We start from the raw sequence: 15,459 nt of genomic DNA, 5'->3' as shown, positions 1-15,459 counted from the left end.
CTGCTGACCATGTCTCTTTATGACCACAGTGTACCCATCTTCTGATGGGTGCTTTCAGCGGGGTGATGCACCACATCACAAATCTTGGATTATCTGAGATTGGTTTCTCAAATGTCCTCTCAAATGTCCTCCACAGTCACACGATTTCAGTCCAATAGAGCACCTTTGGGATGTGTTGGAACAGGAGACTCACATCATGGACGTGGAGCTGATAAATCTGCAGCAACTGTGTAATGCTGTTATGTTAACAAGTTTAACAAGCCTTGTAAGCCAAAGATGCTTGCATTTTTTTCAGTCCTGTTATCAAAACTCAAAAAACATGTTTAAAGCATGGATGAATTCCACTGACTTTCCAAGAAAAGTCAAGAAAGTCAAATAACTGATATTTGTGACCAAAAATCCTTATGTACACACAGAAACTGTGTTTTTTAAAGATCCAAAGGTACATTTATCAGTTCAAGTTGACACAAACCTCAAGTTCATCGTATTTATTAAGCGACATAATTGCAGAAACAAAGCAAAGTAACAGGATTGAACATGTCCTGAGAATGTGTGCATGTCAGTGTGTGTGTGAGTGTGTGTGAAAACAAACTTATGTAACCTTTTCTAAGAGTCCCTCTCTAGTTTGAGCCTCTTTTTCAATTTCCATATAGCAGGCTGTGACTGGCTTCAGTGGTGGGATGACCCCAGTTTTGTTCATGCACCTCAACATGTGTATCTGTGATGACACCTGGTTGGAGGTCACCACTACTTTACCACACACCATTCGCCAACAACTTCAGGACTTTGCCACAGAATATCTGTGGCTTTGGGTGCTATCTGTTAATGATTGAGTGTGAAATGCTTTGCATTAAAGCACTCACAGATCAGAATTTAGTGTGCACAGGCACCCGACATCCCTGCATGTCAGTTTTGCCTGGGCAATGGTCACTGCCTGATGTATCCTCATTGTGGATTGAATTGATGGCACATCTTTGGGCATCTCCTGAACTGCTTTCTCTACTGCATCATCATTGGCAAAAAACAACCTGATTACCATTTCTGTCTTTTGTAACGCAGCAAACAGTTCTGTAGCATCAGGAATGTCTGTCCCTTTGCTGACCAGACTGTCAGCCTTCCTCTTTAGGGCTCCTCCCACACCACCCAGTGCACCCTTTACAAAGATCGCCTCAAAGAAGTTCCATGTCCCAACAGCGAATCCTTGTTTGAACAGTTCATGGGCCGTCACTACAAAAATGGACCGCGGAGACCTTTGGATGTGCCCTCTGTCATGCACTGGTGACGAGTACTGCCAGATTGCTGGTGGGCCCTTAAATCTCGTTCCTTTAACTTTAACTTTCCTTTAACGTTGTTTAACAACCCTCCACCTCAAAAGTATTTAGGTGCAGTTGTGAAAGTGGAACTGGAGAACCCACCTGTGAGGCTGAGTGAGGCTAGAGGTAAAAAAAATCCTTTTTCACTGACATGTAGTTTGAACAGCTGTGTTTGAATGTCAGGGAACAATGTCAGGGAACGTCAGCTCCTTAGATTACCATGACCTGGATGACTGAGAACCTACATACATGTTTTCTTTCCTTGTATGGAAACCTAGTATAACCCCTGTCAAGCATCTAATTTAGAGGGGTTGTCCCCCCTTCATCTTGCATTTAATTCTGCCTTGACACCATCATTATGGCCTATGGCAGCAGGTAACAGCCACTTTCTCTAAACACAAGATTAACAACAACACAGAAATTAGTTTATTAATCTAGGCCTTTTTTCTAAAACTGAAGTGGATAATGAGAAAGCTTATAATTTCTGACTTACTGTAGCAGTACTGAAGAGTCATACTAATCTTATACAGATCCTTGAAGAGAGACGCAAGTGGACTTTTAGAACGAAATCGAACTCTTTGTTTACTGTGGATTTCACCTTTCATCTGCCCTTGTGTCTCCAAACTGATGCAGAGCCTTTGGGATGCTGTGCTGCAGGATGTGTCGGCGCTCACAGGCGGAGGCCTACTCCAGGAGCAGCAGGTGTACGGAAAAAAATCTTTAATGATCTGCAGCTCCATCTCCTGGATTCCTCATTCTCTCTGTTCTGCTTGAGGGACACCACAGTCACCGTGTGGTTTATGAGACGTGGGCTAACATTTAAATTCAAGGAGAATCATTAGCGTGCTGCGAGAACACCTGTGGCTCACTTTGCTCACTGCTCTTTATGGCGGTGGAGTGAGGCATTCCTTTACCTTCCCAGCCACACTCATGCTTCTTAGCTGACGTGTCTCAGTGGTTCAACATACCTGCATGCAACATAGGAACTGATTTACCAACCTGTGTTGCACCACCACCACATAGATGGTTTGGGGTCAGGCTTTGCCATGAGCTCCTTATATGCTTTTGTATGCCAGACTGTCATAAAATGGTGTGTGAGGCAAGACAGAAAAGGACCCAGATGTAAGACTCTCAGGCAGAACTAAACTCCACAATAATTTAAAAATCCCCAAAAAAGAATGTAAAAAAAAAAATCCCCAAACCTCCGACAAACTCAAAACTGACCATGACACAGACATAGCTGCCTTTAGATAAAAATTACACACTATATGAATGAAGACTCCATATCTAGTCTTCATCCTCACAGGGCTGGGTAATAACTAATAAAATGTCATCTAAGTTACACAATCAAAAAAAATAATGACATTTAGATTGACAAGAACTGCTTGATTAATCCCTGATTACGTGGTTAGATTCAGATTGATTCTGATTATGTTCCACTGTATATTGAAATTACTCCTTGAACTTTAATCATGCTAATAAAACCCATGCAGGCCACAGGTTGAACAATGCAAAGTCCATAACAGAAACTCCACAACCAGTCTGGTGGAACCAAACTAGAAAACTTGGAGTGCAATTTGTATTTTAGAGTAATCTGACTCACCCACAGTTCTGCAATAACATCTTTTATTAAAGACGCCATTAAACCAAACTTTAAAAAAAATCTGTCTGGCGGATGGCTGTCAGTTGGGTGGAGCCTGAGGAGAAATCTACAGCTTCATTGTTCTTGTGAAAAGGAAAGAACAATATCCCATCTCTTCTGTGTTTTGTTGCATTATGAAGGCACCATTTTCCTGCTGTTCTCTTTCGTCTGACATGGAGCAATGCACCTAACTCTGAATATTTAGTACAGCCTGAGGGTTACAGCTATGAAAACATCAATGCTGTCTGTTGGTGATGTCACAGCAGGAGCAAAGTGATGGGGACAAATTAGTAAAGAAGAAGAAGACTATAATTGTTTTGTTTGGCAATTCAAAGGTCAAAGGTCTGTGTTCCTTAAATGCCTAAATTGGATTTTTGAGTGCTTTGATAGCTGCGGCTCCACAGATTCAAGATTCGTTATTCGTCACATGCATAGTGATACAAGTACAACACACAGTCAAATGTGTCCTGAACTGCTCCTTTGACTGTGCAAGACATTATATTAAAAACAAGTACATTTAAATTTAAATTAAATCTGGAAATTTTAAATTTAAATCTGAAAAAAGTACAATGTGCGAACTTAATGTTAAAGTGCTTTGTGCCATATTAGCACAACAATGTATTGACAGAGCAATGAAAGCAGAGAAAACAAAGTGACCAGAGTAATGTAAGCAGAGTATTTTAACAGGATAATTAAACAGAGTAACTAGAGTAATATAAATAGTAGTGAAGCAGTATGATCAGTGAATCAGTGTGTGATGTAATAATAAATCAGATATGATATGAAACATGACAGTAAAAGTTCTGGGACGTGACAAGAATATGATATAATGTCCTGTTTCCGTCACTTTGGGTGATGTTATGAGGGAAGTGGGAGTGGGAGCTCCTCTTGAGTCTCTCTGTTTTTGCCCTGATAGTGTGGAAACTTCTGCCTGATTGCAGAAGTCGAAATAGTTCGTCACTGGGATGGGACGGGACCTGCACCTTGTCCCATGTGCACCGGCCACATGGGACAAGGGATCCAGAATTTAAAACACACATAGGGAAAATACAGCTAAATGACCAGAGCCATCCTGCAAACCATCTCAATCTGGCCTCTGATATCCTTAAAAACAAACCCCAGCATTAGGATGGAATGAAACATTATTTTAGTTGAGGTGAACAACTCTACATAATAACAAAACCACCTACAGGGAGCAGGTCAGGCCTCTCACAGGTTATTGCTATCACAATCATTTGGATTTAAACACTACAAAAACCAAGGAAATGATTGTGGACTTCAAGAAGTAGAGCAGGTAGATAGTTTTAGTTACCTTGGTGTTCACATTTAGGTTGACCTCATTTGAACCACGGATCTCCTGTCAGGTGGGGAAGGCCCAGCTGAGGCGTTTGCTTCCTGAGGAAGCTAAGACACGTTCACCTCCCTTGCTACCTGCTGAGCAGCTTCTATCATTCAACAGCAGAGAGCCTTCGGACCCTCTGCTGCGTGGTGTGGTTCGCCAGCTGCATAGCTGGTGAGGGCAGGTGGTGGTCAGCGCGACACCCTGACTCCAGTGGAAAGCCAGGTGTATAATAATGGATCACACCCACCCGGACATCACTGATTCTTTGCCCTGCTCTCTGGGGAAAGATTCAGATTAATCAAATTCAGCAGTTTAAACGAATCAGCCTCTTATCAGTAAAAAGCACATTCTGTTTGATTCTATTCTATAATAGGTTGGAGCTGCTACATCACTCATTTCCACCTGTGTGTGTTTTCTGTGATGAGCTACACTGAAAGCTTACACAGAATTTAACCCAGTGAAGCCCGAACCATTAAATAATTACCAGAAAATTCAATTAAAAAAGCAAAAAACAAAAAACGGGAGTGCTTATTTAAGAAATCCACACAAATATACTAAATAGACATCCGAAATATAAATACATATATAAAAAATATATCAATTTGCATATATGAGTTTGTCATTTTATCATAAATTAAAAATCCTATCTTTTTAGCTACACCTGGCAATCATGCAGTTTATTGCTCACATAAAAACTGCAAAAACCCATGTATGTGGGTAGTTTTTCTAACAAAAAATCCTTGGTTTTTAAACAAGGACGTATTTGAATGTAAAATCCATAGTTTAGCATAATTCAACACCAGGTGCACCATATTTTAATTCAGTTATTAGAAGTGTCTTTGCTAAAGTAAAGATGTTCCTGGATTCATTCAAGTTTTGAGGTTCAAATCAGTCAAAAATAAGAATAGAATAGAATAGAATAGAATAATCCTTTAATTGTCCCACAAAGGGAAATTTGGTTGTAACAGCAGCCAAAAACACACATATACAAACAAACAGTACACAGGACACAGAACAGAAACATACACAATTTTTCTTACATAAGAAGGTAATCCATCGTGTCCCTGCTGCTTTCGGCCTGAATGCTTACTTACAGTTTTTTCTGAATGCTTAAACCCTAACTGTGATTCCTGTAGCACAATCTCTAAAACTATTCAGACTTATAGCAAAACCACTCACTGAGTTTGCAAAACTAAAAGCACAAAAACTGCTTTGCACTCAGTTTGCAATTTTGTAACACACACTTTGCAAAACTGTAGGCACAATTCACTGCACAACACTCAATTACCAAATTTCCAACACACTCCTAGCAAAAGTATACACATGTATGGCTATCATTAACACTAACTTGCCAACTGTCTGGCACACTTTCACATGTGAAAACTTTTTTAGATAATTAGTTCACTTTGCAATCAGCCTAAGCACTATAATACAGGTAAGCTGTGTGTGCGGAGTACAATGGAGGGAGCAGAAAGAGTGAGAAGTAGAGGAGGCCGAGGAAGAGGACGTGGAGGTGAAGAAGTAGGATGAAGAGGACGACAAGGACAAGGAGGAGCAAGAGGAAGACGAGGAGGAGGGAGAGGAGGATGAGGAGGGGGGAGAGGAAGGGTAGGAAGAGTAAGAAATAGAATTGCTGATGACATCAGAGCTACAATAGTGAACCATGTAATCAACCGTGGAATGACCCTGAGGGTAGCTGGCCAACGGGTCCAGCCTAACTCGAGCCGCTACACTGTAGCAAGTACCATAAGGACATTTTGAAATGAGAATCGGTTAGTACAGTCACTTCGCACAAAGATTTGTAGCACTGCCATATGCCAATGAGAAACACACCAATACCATTGATGTAAAAATACTGAAATTGTTACTTTACAGAATTGCTAGATGACCAGATGCTCGGGGCAGAGGAAGCATGTTCACTGCAGACCAAGTAACCCATAGAGTCATTATGGCGATTGCAAATAATCCTATACTTGGAAATAAACACTTGTGTTTGTTTTGATGTACTTGAAGTTTGGATCCCTCTATGCTTATGGATCTATGACAGAAGTATGAGCTCAAACTGACATAGCCTACCTTGTGCACAGAGAAAGCAAAAGCCAGATGTGTTTTGTATTCATACCATCAGTGTGCAGTTGGCGCATTGTGTGCTTAGTAGATGATGGCTTGTGTGTACTGTTTGATACGGAAACACCATTTTTACGAAGGTGTGAAGAGTTAATCTAGCTGTGTTTGCTTTTGCAAGAGAACTACAATGTTTTGATTATTGGGTGACAGGTTTTCTTATTTGTGTGAAGAGTTTTACAAAATTAGCCAATAGTTACAAAAAATGTGCTTACAGTTTTTTCTGAATGCTTAAACCCTAACTGTGATTCCTGTAGCACAATCTCCAAAACTATTCAGACTTATAGCAAAACCACTCACTGAGTTTGCAAAACTAAAAGCACAAAAACTGCTTTGCACTCAGTTTGCAATTTTGTAACACACACTTTGCAAAACTGTAGGCACAATTCACTGCACAACACTCAATTACCAAATTTCCAACACACTCCTAGCAAAAGTATACACATGTATGGCTATCATTAACACTAATTTGCCAACTGTCTGGCACACTTTCACATGTGAAAACTTTTTTAGATAATTAGTTCACTTTGCAATCAGCCTAAGCACTATAATACAGGTAAGCTGTGTGTGCGGAGTACAATGGAGGGAGCAGAAAGAGTGAGAAGTAGAGGAGGCCGAGGAAGAGGACGTGGAGGTGAAGAAGTAGGATGAAGAGGACAACAAGGACAAGGAGGAGCAAGAGGAAGACGAGGAGGGGGGAGAGGAAGATGAGGAGGGGGGAGAGGAAGGGTAGGAAGAGTAAGAAATAGAATTGCTGATGACATCAGAGCTACAATAGTGGACCATGTAATCAACCGTGGAATGACCCTGAGGGTAGCTGGCCAACGGGTCCAGCCTAACTCGAGCCGCTACACTGTAGCAAGCACCATAAGGACATCTTGAAATGAGAATCGGTGAGTACAGTCACTCCGCACAAAGATTTGTAGCACTGCCATATGCCAATGAGAAACACACCAATACCATTGATGTAAAAATACTGAAATTGTTACTTTACAGAATTGCTAGATGACCAGATGCTCGGGGCAGAGGAAGCATGTTCACTGCAGACCAAGTAACCCATATAGTCATTATGGCGATTGCAAATAATCCTATACTTGGAAATAAACACTTGTGTTTGTTTTGATGTGTTTGAATAAACACCAGTACTTGAAGTTTGGATCCCTCTATGCTTATGGATCTATGACAGAAGTAGCTCAAACTGACATAGCCTACCTTGTGCACAGAGGAAGCAAAAGCCAGATGTGTTTTGTATTCATACCATCAGTGTGCAGTTGGCGCATTGTGTGCTTAGTAGATGATGGCTTGTGTGTACTGTTTGATACGGAAACACCATTTTTACGAAGGTGTGAAGAGTTAATCTAGCTGTGTTTGCTTTTGCAAGAGAACTACAATGTTTTGATTATTGGGTGACAGGTTTTCTTATTTGTGTGAAGAGTTTTGCAAAATTAGCCAATAGTTACAAAAAATGTGCTTAAGCAATCAGAAAAAACTGTAAGCAATCAGAAAAAACTGTAAGCAATCAGAAAAAACTGTAACTGACCTTCCTCAGTCAGCTTTGCACTCGTTCACATGGTTCTCCTGCAGTTTGTTCAGAGAGTTTGTTTCCTCGCCTCATGGCAGATCTTCTCCCTCGCAGCCGAGAAAACCTTCACTTTTCCGATGAGAAGGCACTTTATTTAAAAACCTAAATATTAGGTTTTGTGTGAAGTCATAGAAAGAAAAAAAACTCAATGACATTCCTGCAGGCGCTGCGTTACTTAAGAGAAGGAAACAGGTCCTGTGTTAACTATAAAACGTTTGGCATTTATTTAAAGTGAACCATCAGCAAACTGAGGCTACTGCTGGTTAATCTTTTTCACAGATAAAGTATTACCACAGATAAAGAGCCTTTCATCTGGCGATTATTTCTTACTCTCAGCTCCAGGGTTGTGCAGTTGTCTGTGGATATTAGAAAGTTGCTTGAATACAGAAAACTAATTATTTGAAAGCAGCTGTCTAAGGTTTTTTTTTTTCTTTCATTTTCTATACTTTCGTCTGCCTGCATCTTTCACCCCAATCAAAAACACAAGTATGGTGTTTTATGGTGGGATGGTTTAAAGTTTAACTACTCTGTGACAATCACACATCGAGACCTTGAGTGAGCCTTTTACCGTTCAACTCCTGCAGACCGTGGCACAGCGTGCAGCCTGCTGCTGAGACCCCGAGAGGAACTGAAGTAAGAGAGGTCATTGATTCATATCTGTGAAAGCAAAATGTTCAATTTAAATTGAAGAAAGGGGCCGTTTTCAGTTTATTGAAGTTATTTTGTGTGTGAGGTGTGAAAACAGACGACAGCTTTGTATAACTAGTCAGTTTATACTGATGTGCACTAATATTAAATGTGCTGCGCAGCTATTAATTTGCTTTCCCGTCACATTCTCTGGTTTTATTCGTGTAGTGAAGCTTTGCAGGCTACAATTTCCAAGACGTTTTTTCAGGGAAGTATTAGAAATGGATTCTCTTAGGGCTCTTACTGTGGTTATGTTAATATTACACAACGTTGGAAATCTTGTGCCTCAGACTTATCAAATCTACAAATCTTTTCCTCAAACTGGCATTGCTGACCTGGATCAAATGGGAATACATGATGAGCGTAGCTGTATAATGATGACTAAATTTCTAAATTATTTACCCAAGCCACTGGACATGATATATATTTTTAGTTTTCTCTCTGCTGAATTAATTTCATCTACAACCTCTTTATGTAGCTGGTACAGGTGCGAGCAGTCGTGTTTGGTTTCACATTGCACAAAGTATTTAAACATGTATTGTATGTCTGTCAGAGGATGTATAATCTCAGTGTTTTGCATGTTCCTGCTGCTTTGTTTTAGCTCAACATTGCAACTTTTAAAATACAAGCCAAGTCTTCTGAGGTATTAAAGAAATTATTTGTTGTGTTTGAGGTATAAAAATGAAAAAGAAGACAATAATTGTGGCACTGACAATACTGCTGCTGGCAGCAGCTGCTACTTTTGTGGGCGTCTACTTTGGTGTGGGGAGAAGGGAGACAAAAAGTGAGAGGGGGTACTCTAAGGCAGCTGTGGCAGCAGACGCTGGACCATGTTCAGAGATCGGCAGGTAAGATCTGTCCACAAGATACTTCGGAGGATCTTAACTGTAAAACTTCCAGCACCTTCCCTTCCCACTTTGTCTCCTTTTTATTTCAAACCTCAGGGACATGCTGAAGAGAGGGGGCTCTGCAGTAGATGCTGCTATAGCTGCTTTTTTGTGTGTTGGACTGATGAATGCTCATAGTATGGGTATCGGAGGAGGACTTTTCTTCACCATCTATAATGCAAAGACTGGTACACCTGCCGTCTTAAATGCATTTTACTTCAAATACTCTGTTCTTATACTTTCCCACTAACACAACAAACCCATAAAGCTTCCACTTCATTGGGCCCCTAAATGCTTTTCCTGACCTGCACAGGGAGAGTTGAGACCATTGATGCCAGGGAGACGGCACCACGCAACGCAACAGAAAACATGTTTGGGAACAGTACAGATCTATCCCAGAAAGGTAATGTTTAACCAGCACTATCTGACATGGCAACAAACTGAGGGAAGCTGATGACTTTGTGATTGTGATGGAGAAAAGGGTGATCAGTGTCAGAGAGTGTAATTTCTTAAAGATTTGCTTGTGAAATAAATAATTAAACAATCATTTAGATTAAAAATTATTTTAAAAAACCTCTAAAGAACTTCAGTGCACCAAAATAAAATCTTTAAGACTTCCTTGTGCCTGATCCTCATTGTTATTAGGAGGGTTGGCAATTGCTGTGCCAGGGGAGATTCGAGGTTACCAGATGGCACACCAGCGACATGGAAAACTGCCTTGGAAAGACTTGTTTATGCCAAGCATTGAACTTGCAGAGAAAGGATTTCCTTTGGGAAAGGCACTTGCCTCAGCTTTGTCTAGTAATAAGCAAACCATCATGCAGGACCCAACCTTGTGGTGAGAAGAAGGGAACTATCCCTATAAAAACTGTGACATTATTTAGACAGTGACTAAATCCATTGTAAATCATCTTCTCTTCTTTCAGTCAAGTTTTTTGCGGGGAGAAAAGCGACGTCCTAAAAGAAAATGAAACCGTTAAATTTACCAAGCTCGCGGAAACCTATAGAAAAATAGCCGAAGAGGGTCCTGATGCTTTTTACAAGGGAGAATTGGCTCAGAAGCTTGTGGCAGATATCCAGGCAGCAGGTACTATTTTTATTTTACAAAGTATAGTTTTTAACACTAATAAGCAGACATTTTAATTGAACGGGAAAACAGATGAGTTGGAGTCACATATATAGAAATTCACCAGCACTTAACATCAGGACTGAACTGATTTGAGTCTGGCAGCAAACGTTCAGTTCTCCTGTGCTGATAGTCGCAGCTATCTTCCCAGTTTTGAGATTTACAGTCAAAGGGTTAGACTTATGAGAACAGCAGTTTCTGCAATTAAAATCATGTTTCTGTACCTAGAAAACCCCATATACGCAGTTTCCATAAAAAGTCTTTATATTTAGTCTTTAAATAGCTACATACACCTCTATGCACATCTAATTTTCACGATAAAGAGGATTTGTGCAACGCAGCAGTTCTGTCCAAGTGTGCGTTCACAGTGTATGTCAATCTGTTTAGGCGGCATCATCACAATGGAGGATCTGCAGGATTATACGCCTGTCTTGGATGAGAACCCTCTAAGGGTGAACGTGGGGGAGTACACCATGGTTGTTCCCAATGCCCCCGCTAGCGGCCCTGTGCTCTCGCTGATATTAAACATCTTGAATGGTAAGCCTTGATGCTTTGTCCAAAAAAACATCCCGAGTGGGAGAGAATAAGCTTTTATGTGAGCTGCCTTCACACTACCAGTCAGTCTTTCAGAAAAGACTCAACAAGCTGATCTACTGTGCACTAAATCTCTTCAGTCTCACTTCAATAAAAAGCACCTTTGACTTATTGCTACCTAAGAGCAGCTGGAATGATGGGATAAAGCACAGATCTACCTTTGGGATGATTTTCAGTGAACTATCATATAGATATGGGATAACTATGCCAAAATTAAATTAGTGCTCCAGGTTGAAAGTGTGGGGCCCATTTGGATTAAAAGAGCTTTAATTTTATTGAAGTAGTGAAGATCCAAAGATAATTGTCTGTTTTACATCTGTGATGCTATTTCCATGCTCCACTTTGTGCAGCATGGACTGTTGGCAATGTGATATATAAATAAAGTTGACCTTGACCTTGTTGGTTGGGGAATGCTATACTATCTAAAATATTTGCCTGGGAGGACACTGTCTCCCTGCTTCAGTAACTTTTTAGGTCAGAGACAGTCTCTTCTTCTAACGATTAGATCCCAAATCTTCCTTTAAAGATATTAATCTTTCCTTTCCTTTCCTTTCCTTTCCTTTCCTTTCCTTTCCTTTCCTTTCCTTTCCTTTCCTTTCCTTTCCTTTCCTTTCCTTTCCTTTCCTTTCCTTTCCTCACTATTTCCGCCCTGCCTCCCACACACTCACATTAATCTCACTATTTCATCTCTAATTGGACAGAGTTGAATGGTGGAGGCTTCACACACACACACACACACACACACACACACACACACACACACACACACACACACACACACACACACACACACACACACACACACACACACATTTCACTGTCCAAAAACTTCCATCCGGCTGATTTACTGTGACTCCTGCCGCTGTCAGCTGAAACCCATCAGACCCAGACTCTGGCTCTCTCAGCCATCTCCCTGTTTCCTCATGTGGCTGTCAGCTCTGGTCTGATTGCAGCTCCCTTTTAGACTAAATGAAAAGCACAGGAACAGCCTGCATTTTGTGTCTCATTTCCTACCTGAACAACCATTTGTGGGTAAGGCTGTGCTTTAAATGAAATGGTACTTATTGTTGTATTTTCTGCAGGCTACAACTTCACCTCAGATAGCGTGGCAAGCACTGAGAAAAAGATCCTAACCTACCACCGCATGGTGGAGGCCTATCGTTTCGCTTACGCAAAGAGAACCATGCTCGGAGATCGGAAGTTTCTCAACATCACAGGTGTAAGGTTATAGATTATACAATTATTAAAGGAGTTTTTGACATCACTTCTATAATGAAACAAATCAAACAAATTTTAAAAAAACAATTGAAATTAATCCAAATTTGATGTTAGTCCTCCATGAGAGTCATTGTTCGACACTGTTTGAAAAGAGAAAAACAAAATTACCCTGCATATTCTGATTAGGCTAGAATCTTTAAAACCTGAGGACAGAATAATAGGAAACCTTTTTAGGTTTTGCATGTGTATAATTATAATATTTCTCCCCCAAAGCTCATCCAGAATATGACTTCACAATTGTATGCCGATGCCCTCCGTGAAAAGATTACCGATGAAACCACACATCACATGAACTACTACGAGCCAGAGTTTTATCTGCCTGAAAACTACGGGACCTCGCACCTCTCGGTGGTAGCTGAAGATGGAAGTGCTGTGGCTGCCACCAGCACTATCAACCTATAGTACGACTTCCTAACTGACACTTCATGAAGTTAATCACTCATGTGTGTACAACTTATGTGATTTCTTACTGGTTATTGGGTTTGTTTTTTGCAGTTTGGGCTCCAAAGTTATGTCAGCATCAACAGGGATCATTCTCAACAATGAGATGGACGACTTCAGCTCGCCTGATATCACAAACAGCTTCGGTGTGCCTCCTTCACCGAACAACTTCATCAGGCCAGGTAAGGTTATGGCCACCACGCTCGTACAGACTGAGAACACACATAAGAGGGCCTTAAAACCAGCGACTCTGCAAGACAGATGAGCTTTTTAATGACAGAGTGATTAAAAGTCATGCAGATGTCAGCCTGGTTATTGACGGTTACTGAATAATATCTTGTGTGCATGCACATGAATCTGCTCTGACTCAGACATTCAGAAAGTAATTATTATCAACATATCATTTTAAAAAGGGAAACGGCCAATGTCTTCAATGTGTCCAACAATCCTTTTTGACAAAAGCAACAAAGTGAAGATGGTGGTCGGAGGTTCAGGAGGAACAAAAATCACCACCTCTGTTGCTCAGGTAAAATGCGTACCGATACCTATGTAAAACACTCATTTCTACTCGTTAAATGTAGAAACTAATTAATAACTTGGTTTCTATTTAATACTTATTAGGTGATTCTAAACACCCTGTTCTTCAACTATGATCTGAAAGAAGCTGTGTTAGATCCAAGGGTCCACAACCAGCTGAGTCCTAACATCACTGTAGCGGAGCCTGGCTTTGACAAAGTGAGTGTCACAAGCAGTAAACAACAACTGGGCGGTGGTGTGGTGTGCAGGGAAACTATGTTTTATTCACAACCCTAAGAAACACTGTATAAACCAAAGTCATGACTAGAACTGGGAACACTGTTTCATCTTTAGCTTCATGGGTAAAAACAGCGTAACAATAAGGGAGGAAATGGTTGTACTAGGGTTATGCTAATGGTCTAATTTGTGGCATTTCACCTCTGTTCACAAAATTGAACAAGACACCAGACCAGGACTCTCTGAGTGTTCATAACATGTGTGTTAATTCATGGTGAGAAGTTTAGAGGCTAGGCTGGAGCAGACTAGAACAATTATAAAAGGCTGGAACAAAGCTGATATTTACTGAGTTTATAATCTGGGGATGTGGTGGAGCTGAAAACTGGACTGCAAGCAGAAACAATTACAGATGATTTCATGATTCTAGAGCCATACTTCTGTAATCAGGTTACACAGAGAGGAGAAGAAGGGAGAGAGAAAGAGAAAACTGAAAACAAGAACAGTTTTAGGTGATATATTTGTACATCACAAATACAATGCTTGACAAATTTATGTTTTTCTGGTGTAAATTTACTACCACAGCTACTCTGAATTAGCAGTATTGGTAATTACAAAATTTCTCTGTTTCTGTTACAGTTAATCCACCAATCATAACGATATTTTAATGCAAAAATATAAGTATTGCTGTTCTGAATTTTCTAATTCAGTTTGACTAAAAAGCAAAAAAAAAAAAAAAAAAAAATGTAGCACACTTTTTTTTTATTGGCACCAGTTTACAATTATGAATTTCCATACCTGAAAAGAAAAAAATGTTTCAGTAATAGAGTTTTATGCTTGGTTCATTTCAAACTTCCACCCCCTTTAAATTCTGCATCTGTTTTTTCTAACAGGAGACACTGACTTCCTGGTCCAAAGATCGTTCATGTTTTATATTCTTATTCTTACATAGTTAACTTGGTTGCACCATTACATGTGGGGTGATTGCTGACCAGCACTCCAGTTCTCTTATTAAAAGTGCTCTTTACAAGTACAGTTTACAAGTACTGTGCAATGCAAAAAGTATTAAAATAATCCTCTCTACTCTCATGCAAAAACAGCAGTGTTAATGGACAAACACTGAACAGACAACCCCTCCCCACATGTTTACATGGCACGCCTAGTCAGTCATGTTTTTGTGCTTAGAGTCTGTCTTCACTCATGCTTTGGTTTCCAGGATGTCCTGGATGGTTTGGCAAGGAAGAACCATGAGACAGAACTCCTCACATCGACGGGAGCCGTGGTGCAGGCAGTACTGTGTCATGATGACAAGGTGTATGCTCAGTCCGATCCACGCAAGGGGGGGTATGCAGCAGGATACTGAAGTTATAAACACACCTATGATTATGGAGAGATACTGTAGTTTTGTGAACCTTGACACCAGTGGGACAACCTCAAAGATTAGAAAGTTGATAAAGATTCAGCCAACATGGGCGTTTGTCTTGGGCACCAGTTGTTTTGTACTGATTGTACAAAACAACTAGTACCAGCTGAACAAGCCTTTAACCATTACAAGCTATACTTTAACACTGAGTGCCTTGGCTGAACCTTCTTAACTTCACATCATTCTAATGATCACATCAATCTAGTGAATAAAATCTTTTAAAAAAGATATCTTTTGGTATAACAGTAAAAACAAACAAAACTGTTCAGA

General features: G+C 40.3%; 1 protein-coding gene across 1 annotated transcript; it reads left to right on the top strand.

Moving 5' to 3' along the window:
• Positions 1-8,588: 8,588 nt before the first annotated feature.
• ggt1b (gamma-glutamyltransferase 1b) lies at positions 8,589-15,257 on the top strand. The gene is made up of 13 exons (XM_085358224.1): positions 8,589-8,636; positions 9,364-9,538; positions 9,635-9,765; positions 9,891-9,980; positions 10,223-10,415; positions 10,504-10,664; positions 11,091-11,240; positions 12,380-12,516; positions 12,789-12,976; positions 13,071-13,198; positions 13,430-13,542; positions 13,638-13,751; positions 14,983-15,257. The coding sequence occupies exons 2-13, from the start codon at positions 9,372-9,374 to the stop codon at positions 15,127-15,129; spliced, it is 1,719 nt and encodes a 572-aa protein (XP_085214350.1). The 5' UTR covers positions 8,589-8,636; positions 9,364-9,371; the 3' UTR covers positions 15,130-15,257.
• Positions 15,258-15,459: the final 202 nt, after the last annotated feature.

Source organism: Diplotaxodon limnothrissa, linkage group LG7 (genome assembly GCF_057381915.1).
Source record: "Diplotaxodon limnothrissa isolate DT_005_m linkage group LG7, D_limnothrissa_male_GT1.1, whole genome shotgun sequence".
NCBI lineage: Eukaryota > Metazoa > Chordata > Actinopteri > Cichliformes > Cichlidae > Diplotaxodon > Diplotaxodon limnothrissa.
The sequence above is the reverse complement of the archived record's forward strand: the minus strand, read 5'-3'. Positions and strand labels throughout refer to the sequence as shown.